This window comes from Paramisgurnus dabryanus, chromosome 17 (assembly GCF_030506205.2).
Source record: "Paramisgurnus dabryanus chromosome 17, PD_genome_1.1, whole genome shotgun sequence".
Classification (NCBI taxonomy): Eukaryota; Metazoa; Chordata; class Actinopteri; order Cypriniformes; family Cobitidae; genus Paramisgurnus; species Paramisgurnus dabryanus.
Window position 1 is genome coordinate 34650215 of NC_133353.1, and position 19414 is coordinate 34669628.

The 19414-nt window shown below is 35.0% G+C and overlaps 1 protein-coding gene across 3 annotated transcripts in view; it reads right to left on the reverse strand.

Moving 5' to 3' along the window:
* LOC135777886 (rho guanine nucleotide exchange factor TIAM2-like) overlaps positions 1-19414 on the reverse strand; it is a 90817-nt gene that overhangs the window by 25845 nt on the left and 45558 nt on the right. For all 3 annotated transcript variants that reach the window (XM_065288157.2, XM_065288155.2, XM_065288156.2), the window contains exons 7-15: positions 16913-17098; positions 16602-16745; positions 14327-14380; positions 11011-11178; positions 10266-10370; positions 10079-10157; positions 9893-9982; positions 8802-9014; positions 4823-4905 (exon numbers count right to left, since the gene is read on the reverse strand). In XM_065288157.2, coding sequence (XP_065144229.2) covers positions 4823-4905; positions 8802-9014; positions 9893-9982; positions 10079-10157; positions 10266-10370; positions 11011-11178; positions 14327-14380; positions 16602-16745; positions 16913-17098 — 1122 coding nt within the window. The remainder of the gene's footprint in view (positions 1-4822; positions 4906-8801; positions 9015-9892; positions 9983-10078; positions 10158-10265; positions 10371-11010; positions 11179-14326; positions 14381-16601; positions 16746-16912; positions 17099-19414) is intronic.

Genomic DNA, 19414 nt, shown 5'->3' on the forward strand with positions numbered 1-19414 from the left:
AAATGTTTGCAGCCAATGTTGAATTTCAGGACTTTTTGATTTGGTGCCATGAAATCTCAGACTTTTTGAAGTCATGTGTGACGTGAATTGTGGAGCTGAAGCAGATGATTATGAAATTGGAAGCCAGACATTTGAAAGTCACTTCTTGCCAGATACAGAATCCCCATCTGCACTTAAAACAGGGTTAATTTCGGGCCCATCTGTTTAGGATGGATGAAAACATGGTGCTAAAATCTAGCCAATTTTAAGCATGCTAATATTACCCCTTACAATATACAATTCTTAACAAATTTATTAGACCATCCAGCCTTGTCGTAAATTCGTACATATTTTACACATTGGCTAATTCATATTAATTGGTATAAAGTGATTACGATTATAATAAACAAAACAATAACGAAACCTCACCGCTAACGTCAGCGTCACAAGGGCCAAAGCAAATCGTACAAATATGTGTATGCAAATGTGGTCGTACAAATTAATACACATTAGCCACCTCAAAAATATGTAGGAATTGCCACGAGATAGCATTAGACCATCACCCAATGTAAGGTTTTACAACTGCTCTAAACTAACAGTATGGATGATTATGTTTCTTTATGTATCTGTACTGTTTAATGCATTAGTATGAGTAAGCTCTTTAGTCACAGTAGTATTTCTAATGCTTAACTCTTTCCCCGCCACCGACGAGCTATCTCGTCAATTAAGAAAAAACGCTTTCCTGCCAATGAGTGCGTTTACATGCAGTCTTACGCCGATTATGCTTAATAAACTGTTAACACTTGGGGTCATGTAAACGCGTAAAATGGGTTTCTTTTATCTTGGAAAACCCATAAACGGCGTAAGCAAAAATAGATCGGCACATGTAGTTTTTTGATCATTACCCTGATTTTGCGTGGCATGCAAACACCGTAACCGGCTTTCTCACGGTTATGTCCATGTGCGCATGTCTCCTCGTGTGAAAGATAAACGTCATACGTAAAAGTAGTTGCAAGCTAATGCATAAAAGTCTCCGCTCAACTGAAGCAGTTGGCAGAGAAACTGCAAAAATAAAAGTTGATGTTACATTTACAGGTTCTATACACTAAATACACTAAAGTATTCATGAATTCAAAAACAGTACAAATTTTGTGTATGTTTTGATTATCGCTCTGAATCTGATCTCTAACAAAAGCCCTTTACAAAAATGCAATAATCTTACCTTTTTGCTCAATTTTGATTTTTTTAAAAGAACCCTACCCATATTTGAGAGGTGATAAAAAGAGAACAAATACAAAAATTAAAGCAGAAGGTCTGTTCTTTCATTTGATATATATATATATATATATATATATATATATATATATATATCTCAAATGAAAGAACAGACCTTCTGCTTTAATTTTTTTATTTGTTCTCTTTTTATCAAGAAAAACTTTTGTCAAATCATAAAAAATGCTGGAGCTGGTTGGCAACTTTTTTCAAACACTGGTGGGGAAAGAGTTAAATATAATAAAGGGGATCGCACACCGGCCGCGCCGTTCTAAAAAAAAATCAAACACATTGTTTTCTATGAGTATACATCGCACACCGGCGCCGCCCAGCTGTGACTCAGGAAGTTGCTCAAATCCCTGTCGCGCCACACAGCGCCACTCACATAGTTTAACATTAAATAACATCATATTTGTCCCAAATCATTAACGATTAACATTGGTTGCTAACGCATATTTTGCATTTTGAAGTAGACGCTATTTGACGAAGCTCGCGCTATTTAATGTGCACTTCCGGTTTACAATACCTCCGAGTCGTCCTAGACGCAAACTCAACTGAGCTGCGCGGCCGGTGTGCAATCCCCTTAATTGTTAATAATTTTTTATTCAGATGTCAGATGTCCATATGAAGTTGATTCTGAATCCACTTTTTAAACTGCAGTTAGTGATATCACAAACCCTAAAATTTACATAAAATCTGAAAAGTAAAGAGTCCACATTAAAGCACTTCATGATGCTGGATGATCTTTGAGACTAATACATTTGTTAAGCACTGTATACTGAAAAACTACTGTTTAGACCACTGATGTGTCCTTTTAAATGTCTATATTGGTTACAGCGTTAAAGATATATGATGAAAAAGATGCCTTTAAAAGTTATTACATAACTTAAGTCCGACAGCACTCAAAATTCATCACATTAAAATGTTGGATGAGTTTGGAAAGCACAAACAAACTCTTCAACAATGGCAACGCACATAACAGAGCATTACAAACCACACAAACTTATATTTCAGACACATCGATTGCTGAATACTTGAATTAAAATCATGTAAACCACAGTTTCATCAAGTCTAATGGAAGCACTAATCTTGCATCAACAACAATGTGTTGTCTTTGCAGTCACATAAAGTTAATGGAATTAAGATGTAGTGTTTCATATATAAAAGTAATTAATGTACAAAGAAAATTGCTTCTTTCAACTCTATATAGCATATGAATGCACACTTGCATACTTTGTAAGGAATAATTGACAACAGGCCATTGAATTATTTGTAAATAAATGCACACCTGACGTTGCGTCATTTCTGTTACACCGAGGGCAATCAATGTTTATTTACTGTATTTTTAATTATTTTACTGATACTTTTCATTTAATTTCTTTCGCTACCACACATATATTTATGCTTTATTTTTAAAATTAAATAAATCCAGTATTTCCGTTAAACTTGGCGTAGTGATATGGAACTGCAATACGGTCCACAGACCTGGAACTACTTCATAGCTGTGCGTTTACTGAAAAATAATGCACACCCTTAGACATTTGTCAACCAATCAGAATGAAGCTTTCAACAGCCCTGTGGTATAAAACACACGAACGCACAGTTGAATCACACTGGAAATGCAATATCTTGGATAAATTGCATAAACAAACGTCAAGGTTATATTCTGAAAAATCCTACCTCTGTAATAGAGTAACAAAAAGCACTCTTTTCAAACACAATGTTTTTTTTTTGTATTAAAATCAGTATAAATTCAATTCTGTTTAATTACTAGTTTAAATATATCTGTACTGAGAGAGAAATGATTCCTAAATGTCATGGCTGTCATAATGTTTGTGATCCCAAGGGCATCTTTTTCATTAAAGCCATGCTTTCCATTTCTAAATAGCTACAACCAGAAGCAACTCACAGTGTGTCTCTGTCACATTAGCCAAAAATATTAAATCAGCAACTCATAGACCCAGATGCTAAAATATTATGAACTGTTTTAAACAGCCCACAGAGACACTGAAAACAATAAAAACTAATTCTCTTTCCTCCAATCCACCTCCTCTTATAACACAACAACAGAAGTTTAACAAGCAAAACAGCTCCATAATACCCAAGATTTCAATAACCCAAACAAAAAAGCCTGCCTATAATGTGTATTACAGTCCCTCCAGAGAAAAAGTCTGCATATTTATGTGGGGGCCGCATTTTTAAAAAATGCCGCACTTTTGCCACATAAATTGCAGATTTCTGCTCGCGAAATATGTTGGGGTTGCATGATTTCATAATCCCTGCATTTTCACAACAAAAAGAAAAATGTTACATTTACTTCACACATGCGCAGCCATGTCCCCTGTTGTCATGGGAATGTTAGGAAGTGATGTAACTATGCGACCTGAACATCAATGAAAAGCTGCAAACAGTTTTTGCAAGTTCCCACAGTTTTGGCAAGTTCCCGCAATTTCATTGCATAAAAATCCAGCATATTCCATCATATTTTTTAAGAAAACGTGCCACAAGATCAAGGATTTTTGCTCGCAACAATCAAACAAAAACTCTGCATTTTTCTGGAAGGACTGGTATTATATAAATGACAATATACTGTGGCTGTTATAACTTGTAAATAAATGCACCCAAAGGTCCAACTGTCCACATGAATTAAACTGCCCTAAAATTTTAATTTTAAGTTTATTTATTTGTGTCCTGTTGTAAGCAATGAGCAGCATGATTTATCAACACAAGGCTTTTAATAATCCATTTGCACATCAAGAGAAGAGCAAGCCAAACACTAAAGCCACCCGAATCAAAGAGAAATACATCTCTATGGATTCCTTCATTTACTGTATACAGACCATATACAAAAAGATTAAAGCAGACGAATAAAATGAAGACCCAGCTCTTTTAACTATACTTATATAAAAAAACATCTGTAACAACTCCAAACGCAGTGGAAGAAAGCAGGATTTTTTATTATGTTGTGTATGCAAGTAAACACAAACAAATACGCACATACAGCACTGCACTGTGCAAAACTCTTAGAGACATTGGATGCCCTGACTAGTATTCATTTCTATGAAAAATGCATGACTTTTTGGTAAAGCTAACTTGCTAAGGAAGACTTGCTAGAGAAGTGAATAAAGAAGCCTGTCGGGACACCAGCAAACCACCAACATATCCCGGAGAACAGGATCCAAAAAATACAAAAACATACTGGTGTTTCACTAATGCTGGTCCTTTCCACAGGGCATACATACATGTCTGAATGACAACCTTTATCACAGTGTGTGATGATGATGATCAACATGAGCTGTCCTTGGTCACAAATGTGTGTTAGCTTGACTGTATTTAGCCGTTGGCATAAATACAAGCTCATGTGTTATTGACAGTAATAAGCAAGACGTGCAAATGCCAAAGATTCATGAAGAGGCTAAATACTAAGCGATAACGAATACTGGCAGATGAGTTTTGACAATGCAGCTGCTACACACACACACACACATTTGTGCATACACACACTTTTCTATCATTTAGAAAACTATCAAGGGTTTGAAATGAATAATTTGAATATTAAAGTAGTCCTTACCTTACTGTACTGCACTGTTCGATGGATGTTGTGCTGATTATCATTATCAGTTACAGACAAGATTTCTGCCACACAAGACACATCTGAGGAGAGTCAAACATATGTTCATTTTATATTTTAATTCATGCATTTCTGTTAATACATACAAATAAACAATAAATCATTATTGACTTTGGATCTTACACACAGCTAAAGATGATAAAACAAATCAAATTAATGCTACAACATTTTGCTACACTGCATACAGAATATTATAGTGAGTATTTGTACATACAGTAGTTTAGTTTGAGTTATATGACCATGTTAAGATACAGTAGTGTCAAAACATTCGTCCTGTTTATACCTGTACAGTTATGATCAGCTTTTCCTACATCTTGAGTTGATACATAATAATACAATGTTTACATGACACAATATTGATACTGTACGCAAAGAGTAAAGCTGATTGGTTGGTTCTTGTCACATGACCTGCGGTGCGGATGCGCCTGGAAAAAACACGCAGTTCTCTATTTGAGCGTGCTTGCATATCAAAAATAACATATTTCTGCACACTGTGAACCACCCCTTATACTGTATTCCTTGTCGTTACAGATGTCATCACGACTACTTCTCTGTTCATATACACACAAATTTAATGTCCGTGTCTTAAGCTTAGATGAAATGTCACATAAGGGCTGTGAAATAAGCTTTAATTTAACTATAACAACTATGCAACTAATCACAAAAAAACGACACATTGTTCTTCACAAAAATTGCTTTATCATTCGACACATGTTTAATTTCCTCTTTATTTTGTCCAAAATAACATTAAGCAATCTCTGTTGCATTTTGTCGAGGTGCGGTAATATGATGCAGTAGTTAAGGATGTTGTGAAAGGGTACAACAACGGCTACAGTAATATAAGATAAAGGCTAGAGATGCTAGTACTAGTACCAGGCCAAGTTCAGTACAACTATACAATCTAATACTTCAATACAATTCTTCCTTAAAGGGACACTCCATTTTCTTTTTAAATATGCTAATTTTCAAGCTCCCTTACCCCCCAGTCACATTAGCTACAAGCGACAGAGACAGAGCGACAGGCTACCATTCATTTTCAATGGAAGTGGCCGTTTGCCAGCGACAAGCGACGAGCTCGCCGCTGCGCGTGCAAGGCGGGGCCAAAATAGACAAGCAGGCTATTTTATGCAAATGCTGAGCGATGCGACAAAGCGACTGCCAATCGAAGTGAAGGAGCAGCGTGACGTAGGTCTGTGGTCGAGTCTGAGAAAATAATTCAAGATGGCGGAAAATGCGTATTTATGTATATATCTGATAAGTTTGGCATTTTATCTCATATATTTTGTTACTTTTATCGAGAAATAAATACTTTTAAATCCAAAAACACCGTTCTTGTAACTTAACAATACCTCTAAAGTGACTTTTGATACCGCTTTTGGAAACTAGCCAAGGAACGCCCATCAAGCGAGTGTGTGTCGCTCGGTGTCGTTCACTTTTGTAGCTAATGTGACTGTAGGGTTAGAGTTAAACATTAGATTTTTACCATTTTGGAATTTATTTAGCCAATCTCCGGGTCTGGCGGTACCACTTTTAGCATATCTTAGCATAATCCATTGAATCTGATTAGACCATTAGCATCGCGCTAAAAAATAACTAAAGAGTTTCGATATTTTTCCTATTTAAAACTTGACTGTAGTTACATCATGTACTAAGACCGACAGAAAATTAAAAGTTGCGATTTTCTAGGCCGATATGGTTAGGAACTATACTCTCATTCTGGCGTAATAATAAAGGACTTTGCTGCCGTACTGTGGCTGCAGGAGGCGCAATGATATTACGCAGCAGCTGAAAATAGTCCCCTTAGTAACTTTCAAGAACAGAGGACTTTTTTCAGGCACTGCGTAATATCACTGCGCCTGCTGCACCAATGGTACGACAGCAAAGTCCTTGATTATTACGCCAGAATGAGAGTATAGTTCCTAACCATATCGGCCTAGAAAATCGCAAGTTTTACTTTTCCGTTGGTCTTAGTACACGATGTAACTACAGAAGAGTCAAGTTTTAAATAGGAAAAATATCGAAACTCTATGGTTATTTTTGAGCGCAATGCTAATTGTCTAATCAGATTCAATGGATTATGCTAAGCTATGCTAAAAGTGGTACCGCCAGACCCGGAGATCAGATGAATGGATTTCAAAATGGTAAAAATCAAATGTTTAACCCTAGGGAAGCTGGAAAATGAGCATATATTGTTTTAAAGTGAAGTGTCCCTTTAATGTCGATATGATTTACCCATTTATTTTTGTAAAACATATTCAATATTTTATATTAATTACACACATACGTCTTATTAAATGCTAGATTCTGATTGGCCAGTCATGACATTCTTACTTTTGCTATAACACACAGTAACCCAAATGCTGCAAATTCGCAAAATAAGCCCCTTCAGTGTGATAAAAGACACTTTGCTTCACGTCGATTATCATATATTTATACTATTGTTGTAATACTCCAATACAAACAAACATTACTGAACTCTTCTTGCAAAACTATCATGAATAAAGTTTACATTTGTTAAAAAATGAATGTTTAACAGACTTCACATCTAAGCAAAAATGTGTCATATCCTCAATATATTGTCTGTCCACCATCATAAAGTGCATTTAAAATAAGCTATCATACACCTACCAGGTAAGTCTAAAACCAGCAGAGCTCACTTATCCACCGCTTAACCTCGCTGTATTTACTGTTGTCTCTTAATTAGTTTGACAAACGACTGAGTCAGTACAAACAACAGTCTGTTTAGAGGAAGCTGAGGAGGAAGTTTTAGGGTGAGGTGTGACAATGTCTACAAAATTGACTCTATATGCATAACAAGTAGAAAGTTGTCACAGATCAATTTAGGCCATGTTTGATCAAAAAATGTATCACATTGTAGTATTTTTTTAGAAACACCTAGCATTTATAGTTTAACACTTCATGATCAACTTTCCCTGACATTGAAATATACATTTTGCAAATACGTGCAGTTGACCACTGTAACATTGTCAGCAAACAATATCACATTACCAGAAACGCATTTTTAACAGGAAAGCAATAGTCTAGTTCTCACTAGCTGTCATGTTTACTGTACCATGTTTACCGCGTGTACGCACATCTATATGTATGTAGTGCAAGCACAAATGCTTAAGAAAGAGGACCGCACAAGCACTGAAACCACATGTAAAGTGTTCAATAGTAAACGTGTTTAAAAGTACCCATTCGAGTATGGCGTGTAACCCAATTTAGTTATATATTCTGAGTAAAACAGGACAATTTGACAAGAAATAAAAAAAATGACCAGCAGATGCAGTGTAAATGATGAAAAGGTAATATCGTCAGTCACTGAAACTGACCAGAAAGTCTATTATGAAATTAAGTAAGGTAAGATTTGATTCATATTCAGTTTAAAGGCAACATGAATGTATTTAACTCTTTCTGCACCATTGAAAAATTATCTCGTCAATTAAAAGAAAACATTTCCCTGCCAACAACACTTTCCTGACGAGTTTTTACGGTAATCTGTAATTCCGCTATTATCCACTTGATGGCGATCTTACCCACTTTATAAAAAACGAAGCAAAAACTAATTTAATTCATTTTAAACTCTGTGTATGTTTTGATAATCGTTTTCAATCTGATCTCTAACAAAATTCCTTTACAAAAATGCAATTATTTTACCTTTTTGCTTAAAATTTTGCATTTTTAAAATAAACTACTCATATTTAAGAGGTTATAAAAAGAGAATAAATGAAGATAAGATGAAACGTTTTTCCCCTTTTTGTCTGTTTGAAAGCGGAGGGTCTGTTCTTTTGTTTGATATATTTGTATTTTTAATATATTTTCCTGGAAGGCATTTTGTGAAACTTTTGTGAAAAGCACAAAAAAGTCTGTCAGGGAATGAGTTAAGTATGTTTATTTGCATTTATGTTTTCAATACCTGCTGAGGATTTGGCTCGATGGTGGTTTCTGAAGTCATGTCTCCGCACAGACAGTGTTTTTGGAGTATCTGTATCGCGTTGCACGGAGGACGGATGACGTTTCACAGTCAGGCTGAGAGTCTCGCCGCTAAATAAAGTCTGGATCAGTGATAGATCCAGAGAGGACACCTCATAGCCATTCAGAACCAATATCTCATCACCAGGTCTTAGACCTAAAAATAATATCAAATTAATCAGTTATTAACAATAAGAAAGGTTATAATGATGAAAGAGTTCAGATGCAAAACCCTCTAAGTGCATGTTTTCTTTTAACTGAGCATTTGTGATCAGGCTCTTATGTTTTGTTTAAGTAATTTAATTTAATGGCAATGAAAATGTTATTAGTTAGTTATTGAAATGCATTATTTTCACAAATGTCACTTTAGTCATTTTATTGGTATTTAGCAAATTTGACTTTCACTGCAAAACCCTCTAAGTGCATGCGTGTGTTTTTTCCATTTCTAGGTTTATTGGACAAGACATAGTAAACATTTGCAAAATCACAAAAAAGATGCAACTAGAAACATTGCAAATGATAAAAGTTAGAATTTAAAAGGTAAAAAAGAGAAAACTGAACCACACACTAGAGGGCGCTGTGATGGATGTGGCTGCCACATTCGAGTTGTATTCAGGTCCAAATACTCACAAGGGACTCAAGTTTGAATGTAATCCACGATCGCTCGCAAATCCCACTTTGAGGATTTTGCTGAAAAGCGGCCGGATGTTTTGGATTCAACCAACAAAGTGATATTTCTGAACAGTCTTAGGCCGGGGTTAAGCCCATTAGAAGCGAAATTATTTGATGAAATTATCAAATTATTCATTCAATATCATTATCTCATTTTTGACAGAGGTGGCGTTTAGCAGCTTTTGCTTCTGAACTCTTCATGTATTTGTTATATGAACTATATAAAGTATACATAAAGTATATTCTTTGATGCAGAAGAAGTGGTTGGTCTTTGTATCTAAAAAGATCAAACATCTTCCAGCTGTTTCAAACATAACCTACATAACCTCAGAGATAAAAGCTACAACATCACAGGACAAGTACCTTCGCTGAAAGCAAGCCCATCAGGGAGAACTTCACTGACAGCGATACGACTGTTTTTCAGGCGGTCTACATAGCCTGCAACAGCAAACCCTTGTGGATAAGAAAAAAAGATACAGTTAGAAACTGTGAACAAGCACCAAAGGTCCCTGTGAGGTTTTAAGTACCACTTTGCAATTACGTGCTTACCAAAGTCTATAGTTAGATTTGGTCGAGACATCCGCAGTGTGTATGTGTTCAGCTGACCGACCTCAAGCTCCTCGTATGACTAGGGAAAAAAGCAGCTTTGATTATTGCACACTCATTTCACCACCACTGATCTTTATAAACTAGACTGAGATCCAGCAACATGAAGATATAATGAAATATCTCTTACCAAGTCCTGCAGAAGTTCATCATCTGACGGTGTAGATATTTCCATTCTTTCTCCTACATATCTTCTCAGCCTTAAACTGTGCATGTAGGGGTCCAGGCCCTTGAGCTAAGAAAGAGCAATTTTAAATTTCCCAGTACGACTTAAGAAATTAAACTTGCTGCTAATACGACAAATTAAATTAAAAGTGCATTACAACAGGCTTTATCTCTGTAAACCAAACTGTTCTCACATCTAGTGATGAATTATAAGCTTTTAAAGGAAAAGTTCAGCACTAAATGATAATTAGCCCATATTTTACAGACCTAGGTGTATATGACTTTCATCTTTTATATGAAATAATATCCAGGCTCTTTTTAGCTTTATAATGGCATTGGATAGTGCCCCATTTTTAAAGCTTTACAAACTACACTGTATGCGTGTTCATGAGAGAGATGCCTGTCACAACGTTACAAAAACCCATTGCTTTACTTCTGAAGACAGGTATGAATTAGTTTTTTGATGAATGGATGCACTTTTTGGAGCTTTAAAAATGGGGCACTACCCACCACAAGCCATGTGTACAGTCCATGTTTTTGGAAATGTTTCACAAACTTGCCACAAATATGCACTGAATATGTAGATATGAACTAAATAATTATTTTATTATGGGGACAGATACATTTTTAAATAATTTTCAATTAAAATAATTACAAATGATTATTAATAAATAAATGACTCACATCTATAAGGACAGAATGTATCTTACCCTGCAGGCTTCTGTCAAGACGTCCGAGACAGTGTGATGATTTTTCAGATGAAGTGTAACAGTCTGGTAGTTTGGCATATAGACACAGGTTGAGGTATCTTGGCTGTAATCCCATTGTCTGCCTTCAGGGGGTACAATTGAGTAAATATTAGCTGAACTATTCAGCCGCTGTAAAATAAAACAAGAGAATGACAATAATTTAGGATGACAATAACTTTCAGCAATAGATGTAAAGAATTCAACATTGTTTTAGCGTATTTTTTTACTTAAAGGATATTATACCTTTGGTTTGACCTAAAGTTTTATTTTTAAATTGAAATCTTTATAAAATTGGAATCAATTGTCATATTTAATTTATATCTTTATAAAATTGGAATTCTGGGATTTTATTTATCTTCAAAAGCAGAGCATTTGTCACAAATTTCCTCACAGTCATACATTTATATTTATATACATTTATGCAGATACTGTGTGGCGGACACTTTAATATAATAAAACCACACATAATTAAGGAAAATGTTCAACCTCCTAAGACTTTTTTTTTGTTTGCACCATAATACTTAATTCTGTGTAACTGGAACCTGTTGTACACAAACATGGACAATTACACTGCTTCATGTTCAAAGAAAAATATTTGGTTATTAAATGTATTGGTCCTCCAGACCCCAAAATAGCTGGAAGAAATCTGAAAAAAGACAAACCAAAGCTCGGGTCTTAGGAGGTTAAGGTTATAATGCTAACTTTAAAATGTTTGATGTTTCACTTATTGATCTTTATATTTTTTAAATGGCCAAATAAAAACATGTAACAGGCTTTATAATGGCATGTTATGTTGTGGCAACATAAATTGAGAAATGTTGTCATAATAAAAGTGAATCTTTTTCCTGGTCATAACTGGTGGAAAGTTTAAAACTTGTCTGCAGTATACAGTAAAGGTACTGTATGTGTCTAAACAGAAACTGATTTTCAATATTTACACTTACACCAAGAAAGAGTGAATGGAATAAATTTTAACAACTCTTCCTTGAATCCTTGTAAGTATTTACATGGCTTTATAACTACATAAACTAAAGTGTTGACTTTATCCATGACTCACAGACCACTTGTTTAGTGTTATTATTTTATTCTTGCATATGGATGCGTCATTTAAAATCAAACACTGTGATTCTTTCATTTGGGAATTACATCCTTGGCATTGGAAACAAACATGCCCATCCTTCACACACCGGAGAAAACATGTCAAGGTCCTCAGGAACAGACTGTCTACACATTTTACTACATGAAGTAATAGCATTGGAAAACAGAGATACTTAAGAAAAGGTTGTATAACCCCCTGTATGCACAGTCAGGGGTGTGAGCCGAGCTCTGACCAACTGCAGAATGACTGTGCATTCATTCAACAAAGTAACGGTCAACTTTCCAAAACAGGAGCCAAGGGCAACAACCCAGCATACACCCATCAGCACCAAAACCCTGATTCAAACTTTCCTCTTCAAAGTGGGAAAACCGTTTATGGAGTCTTAACCTCCACAGAGGACGTGCTAAAAATGGAATTATGGAGAAAATACTCTTTCGGTCAAAAATATCCTTCAACGGTGTTCCTCTTAGCAACTACTAACACAGAAATCTTAATGTGGTTCATCATGGGCTAGGTTATCATGGTTATGGAGGTTATACAGAAAACTTAATTGGCATTTTGTGAAGAACAGCCACTTTGAGAGGAAAGTCACAAACTTCAACAACACGTGTCAACATTCACAGAACAGATTCATTTTAATGAAAACTACGAAAGTGGTGTTTAGTGCTTTGTAGACTGTGGCTAAAGATGGTTAAAGAAAAATGCCAGCACCGTGGTATGATCATGACAACAATGTATGTATTTACATTTGGATTAAATTCATAATATGAACATCCTCTAATGGTGGTAAATATTTTCCTACTAAACTCTGTAATAAGCTTGTTTGTAATTTAGAAATAAATGATCAGTTAAATGGGCGTACACACCCAACGCGAATTTAACAATTTGCACAAGTAGATAACATACAAAGTTAATGAAAAGACACGAATAGATTCTAACTCGCGTGGCACGATGCGAATGACGCAAATTGAAAATATTCAGCTCAAGAGAAAAATTTGCATGAATTTTGGCATGAAGTTAAATCCCACGAGTAATATAGAGCGAGGAACGCAACGCCTCATGTTTGGTGTGCATGCAGCATAAGGGGCGTGCACACCAAAGCTTTTTTACGCGGCTGAAAACGCCCGGTGGACAGCTTTATTTCAGCCGATTGCAAGTTTTATTCAGCTATGTTTTTTTTTTGCTATGATACTTCTGCTTTGTTTATCAGTCGTTGCACAATTGGTCGGTTGGTTGTTGTGATATTTGTCCCGCCCCTTCTCCACTGTGATTGGACGGCTGTGTGAGAACTGACATTGACGAGCTGAGCTTGAATATTTTTCAACTCTCAGTTCTCAACGCAGAGAAAAATGCCGCACTTCGATTTGAAACAATTAAAAACATACGCCGACCTTACTATATACACTGATCTCTTTTATCAAGCACTGAAGCCACAATATCCAAAAACCACGTGCACAGTGTGAAATGCGTACTTAACATTATACCAAAAGGTCCCAAGATTTTGAAAATCCAGGAAACAAATCCTATTTAAAATAATGTCTCGTTCCTTGTCTCCCTTAATTGTTGTCCTTTTATGCTATCCTAAATTTCTGTGATTTAATTAAGCTTCACCTTTGTTATTGTGTTATTGGGAAATAGTGACCTCTAGTGATGAAAATCCTACATATTGTGCCTTTAACCCAATTCATTACCAAAACATGTTTAAAATTGAAAATTGAAATTGAAAGTAAATTTAAATAAACTACAGTTTTCTCTACAAAAAAAAGGTTCTTTTAAAATGTCACTAAAATATTTTGTGTACTTGGTGTAATTAAATATTTTACATTTATTATACCTACAGTACCAAAAAAGTCATAGGCCACCATGCCATCATTATATTATTTGTTTTTGCAATGGCATAGTGACCATATATAATTCTCTTTATTAGGATAATTTATTAGGAAATTTTTGTGCAGTGTTAAAAATAAGACAAAAAGTGTTTAGTGTGATCTCCTCCTACACGTGAGCAATAGCGGGAACCCAGGATCCTGTGCATTTTGTGCACGTGAAAAATAAATATTAATGATCATTAAAACAAACTTTAAAACAACAAATCTGGTGGTGGCCAGACTTCTGCACAATACTGTATATTAGTGGGATACTATATATTTATATGAATATCTATAGGCAGTATTGTACCTCAAAACCAAATGGATTTGTGTCTTGATGTCCTCCAATATCACTGTCAAAGATCTGAAATGACAGAGGAGGAAAATAAAAATGTTCAGGATCATTTGCCACAAAGAACAGAGCCATGAATACAAACATTACAGCAGGCAAATGACTACATTAATACTAAATCATACAAAGATGGTATTATACATATATAGCTTGTGCACCAAAATAGTCTTTTTTATTAAAAACGGCATTTTTCCACTGTGGCTTGAAGACTTACATTTACATTTATGCATTTGGCAGACAGATGTATCCAAAGCGACTTACAGTCCATTACAAGGTATACATTTTAATGAGTAATTTTGCGCTGCTAAACACAATGCTCTTTGCTTTTGAAATGAGAAACAATCCCTACAAAAACATTCACCTGATAAGCATTGTTGGGATGTAGATAGGGGTCTGTATACTGTAAGTCTTCAGGATGATTGCATACGACATTGCACACTAAATATATATAAAGATCAAGTATAGACTGCTCATAGCTCTTTTATCTGACTCAAATAAAAGACCACAAAATATCGTAAAAATATCGTTCAACAGGATTCCTGTCATAAACAAGTAACCAATAATTTGCTTGTTCGTGAAAGCAAGACCAAACATGAGTTAAACGGAGATAAAGAGAAAGTAAGAGAACAGCGGGTGATAAAAGATTTGATGGTCAGGTCGGCCTGTTTAATATTTATCACCTAACATTGGGCTCTTATACAAACCATCTGTGTGTCGCTGCGGGGGTAGAGTACAGCAAGCTGCAGTTTACCACATATGGCTTTTAATAATTCATCATATATTTCTCCCTCGGTCTGTTTCCACACCTATGTGTGCCTTCTGTGGCGTGAAATGATATTGGGGCTTGTTAACCAAGTCGGCAGGGTTTCCCATTACATGTCAGGAAAGACAGGGAATCAATGACAGAGACCGGCTGTCCCAGTGACCTTCTAGCTTTTACCCCATTGGGTCAAGGCATTGGGTGCCTTTCCATCGACTGACTACATAAACAGCTGCCTTTATCTTATTTAAAGATGAATAAATTAATTTAATATTACTAAACGAACACTTTTAATGAGTGGCCATGAACTGCAAAAGACTCATTGGAGTTGTAATACTTGAGACCGGTGGTTTTTGAAGGTCTTGGTAGATTTTATCTCAAGATCACAACTGCAGTGATATCACTAAATTGCCGGGGCATTGTCTCATTTATTTGTTTTTATCATTAATGTTATATAAAATAAAACTTTACATGAAATTAGTAGCGTAACTTAATTCTAATTAGATTTCTTTTGTTACATGCTGGATCAGAAATCAATGAGGGATTGTGTCAAAAATATCATCAAACTGTAAACAAATGCCCATATAATTCAAGATATGATTGCAAAAATTATTAAATGAAATCTTGTTGTTTGAGATCTTGTTCAATATGTTTATCATCTTTCTCTTATTCTGTTAAGCTCATTTTCATTTAAATGAGCTTAACTCTTTCACCGCCAGCGTTTTTAAAAAAAGTTGCCAGCCAGCGCCAGCATTTTTCATGATTTTCACCAAAGTTTAATGCCTTCCAGAAAATGTTCTTCTTTAAATATATAAACATACAATATATCAAATGAAAGAACAGACCCTCTGCTTTCAAACAAAAAAAACTGTTTCATCCTACCTTTAGTGGTTCTTTTGCAATCAGCTTTTGAATATGGGTAGGTTTTTGCAAAAACACCATATTTTGAGCAAAAAGCAGAGATAATTCCATTTTTGTGACGGACTTTTCATAGAGATCCCATTCAGAGCGATCTTTAAAACAGACACGGACATGCAGCAGCTTGCCATAGGGCAATACTTCCGGGTTTAAAAAGTTGCCACCTGGTGGATAATAGCGGTATTGCGGAAAGACGGAAAATCTCGTCATTGGCGGGGAAGCGTTTTCTCTTAATTGGTGAGATATCTCATCAATGGAGGGGAAAGAGTTAACATTATTTATCAGATACATATACATATATAGAGATAAAATATGCAATTTTATTGTTTATTATGACTTTAGGGTTTTGGGTTTTGACACTATGTTGTTGTTTCAGACGATGACATGTTTGTCCTGTAGCGGCTACCGTAGCTTCTCTATGCGTTTCAAAAGGGCGCAGTGAGCTGTGGAATGAGCAGCTTGTTGCAATTCACAATCTCACAGCTAGATGCCGCTAAAAATCGACATGCGGGTCCTTTAAGATTCTGGTTTAATTTGACATGTTGGGTGAAGTACCTGTAAAGTAGACTTTTTATCATGACCCCGCTTGGTAAGGGTATCCAGGCTTTTGAGAGAAGAAAAGACTCCTTTCTTACAGCGACCATGATGACATAGAGACAGAGAACGCTTTCGCATTGTGGCTTCATCCCTGGAACAGATCTGTATGATGAGAAGACAGACAAGATTAACTAGACTTAACTAGACAGGTACTCCAGTTTTGGGAAAAGCAAATGGTGTCTTCCTACAAAAGTGTAGTGCCACAACATGATGACTTTCACATGAAATAAAAATAGTTTATTACTTAAGATAATTAAGAGAAATCTAACCAGTGCATGGAATGAGGACACAGAGAAGATTCCCAAACGGGCCAGTGTAGATTTGGTTGGACGGCTGGCTGTGGCCAGGAGACTCTTGGGGTTTGGTAGCTCACCACCCTGCAGACTGGCCAGATAGCAGCGAATGCGAAACAGGTCCATGTTGAATCGCTCAAGGTTCTGTTCCCACTGCTGTATCTGTATGTAAATTAATACAATATATGATTTTTAAGTTTAATCCATTTTAGAAAATGTTCTTCTTTAAATATATAAACATGTTTACGTGATTTTGTGCATAAAACAAGCAAAAAAAATCTCAAAATGGGGAAAGCAAATTTTTCTTGAATTTAGTGTTTAAGAAAAATGTTCAAGATTTTTTTTCCTTACCCAATTCGCAGTTTTTTGCTTGTTTTATGCACACAATCATTTAAACTTGATATTTTTGGTATAAAAACTAGACTTATTTTCTTGGGTTGTTTTGCTCATCAAGAAAAAGCATCTTAATATAAGAATTTTTAGATATTTCTACTGAAAACAAGACAAAAATACTAAGATTTTTTTTCTTGAAAATCATTTATTGCAGTGTAGAGATCAGATTCAAAGCGATAATCAAAACATACACAGATTTCTCTTTACTGTTTTTGGATCAGTGGATGCTTTATGGTTTATAAGTTGGTAAGAGCGCCACTAAGTGGATAATAGCAGAAATATGGATTGCCGTAAAAACTCGTCATTGGCAGGCAAGCGTTTTCTCTTAATTGACGAGTTTAATAGTAAATGGCGGGGAAAGAGTTAAAAAGCAAATATTATACCCATTTTTACAAGATTAGATAAGAAAAAATAGTATAAGGTTGCAGCTGGACCATTATATTAAAAGAGATGTCAATTTTAAAAGCTTAACCCTTAACCTAATATATCAGCAAAATCCCAATGAGCAAGCCAAAGGTGACAGACGGGGGCAAGAAACAAAAACTCCAGTGGAGAATAAAAGCTTGGGAGAAACCAGACTCAACCAGAAGATCATGAGGTATAAACTATTGTACAGTAGTTTTTCCTCATCAAAATCTTGTTTAAATGGAAAATAAATAGCATACGATCTGATTTACAACACTGCTTATTCTGGACACAAAAATACATGCTTGACCGGTATGTAAAGCCACCAACCACAATTTGGACGAATATAGATATTTTCTGCACATTTTCAAATAGTTTTTTGCACTAAAATAGGCATAATAATGGTTCGAGGAGACAACCAGATCATTGTTTATTTTTCATGGCAATCTGTAGAAACCCCTAATAAACCATTCTAAAGTCAAACCTTTCAGAGCACAACCAATGAGATTAAAGACACAAGCCTTCTTAAGGCTTTAAATAAGACTCCTGGAATTTGAAATCCTTCCAGCTCAACCTCACAGCATTAAACCAAATATAATGAGACTGGAGAGATCCGACATTGTGTTTAAAGTTTATGGGTGAGATCCCCCTTGACCTGGAGTGGATTTGAGTGTTGTGACCTTGAATACTGCCATCCATCCATGCATTTCTAGAAAAACAAAGGCCTGTTCACTGTGACCAGTGTTGTTTAAGTTACTTAAATAAAAAAAGTTATTGAATAGTAGTTACTAATTATATCTTCAATCATGTAATTAGATTACTGTACAAATTACTCTCTCCGTAATAAAATGTATTTATGACGTATTACTTTCTAAGTACTACTTAGTAAATGATGCAAAGATAGGCTTGAAATGGCTTGAATAAATAATATGAAAGTACATACATTATTCTGGTCACACTTTTTAAGGTCTTATTGTCACTATTAACTACTTTTGCCTTAATATACTAATAATTACTGCTTATTAATAGTTATTAAAGTAGTTATTAAGTTGTAGTATTGGTAGGAATTGGAAAGGATTAAAGATTCTTCAGAATCAGGCATTAATATGTGATTTTTATTTATTAATAATAATAATATTAATGCTAATAGCAACTAGTTAATGGTGAGAATTGGAAACTTGAGTGTTACCATTATTCTTATTAACTCAACAAAGTATTTAAAGTGAGAAGAATACATAAAAACTGTACATTTTTATGTTAAATCTACTATTGTATTATGTATAATTGATCTACAGCCCATAAAAAGTATTTAGTTCAATTACATCAGAAGTAACTGTTATTAAATTACTGGAAAAATATGAGTAATCCCTTACTTTACTTTTTCAAGGAAACTTTAAATTACAGTAACTAATTGCTTAGTAACTTTGACACATAGTCCATAAGGACATGTTGGCTATCCTTCTGTGATTTATGTTGTTTATCAACTGATAGTTACCTCTCATTGACTTGCGTAACTTTTCCTTCAAGTACAAAATACTTAAAAATTAAAAAAAATCTTTTTAATACAAAATATTAAACATTTTTTTTCTTTTAAAAGACGGATGCAATTTATTTTTTCTCCTAAAATGGCACAAAAGAAAAATGTTATAGTAGCTTGAAGCTTTACATATTAGTCAAGCA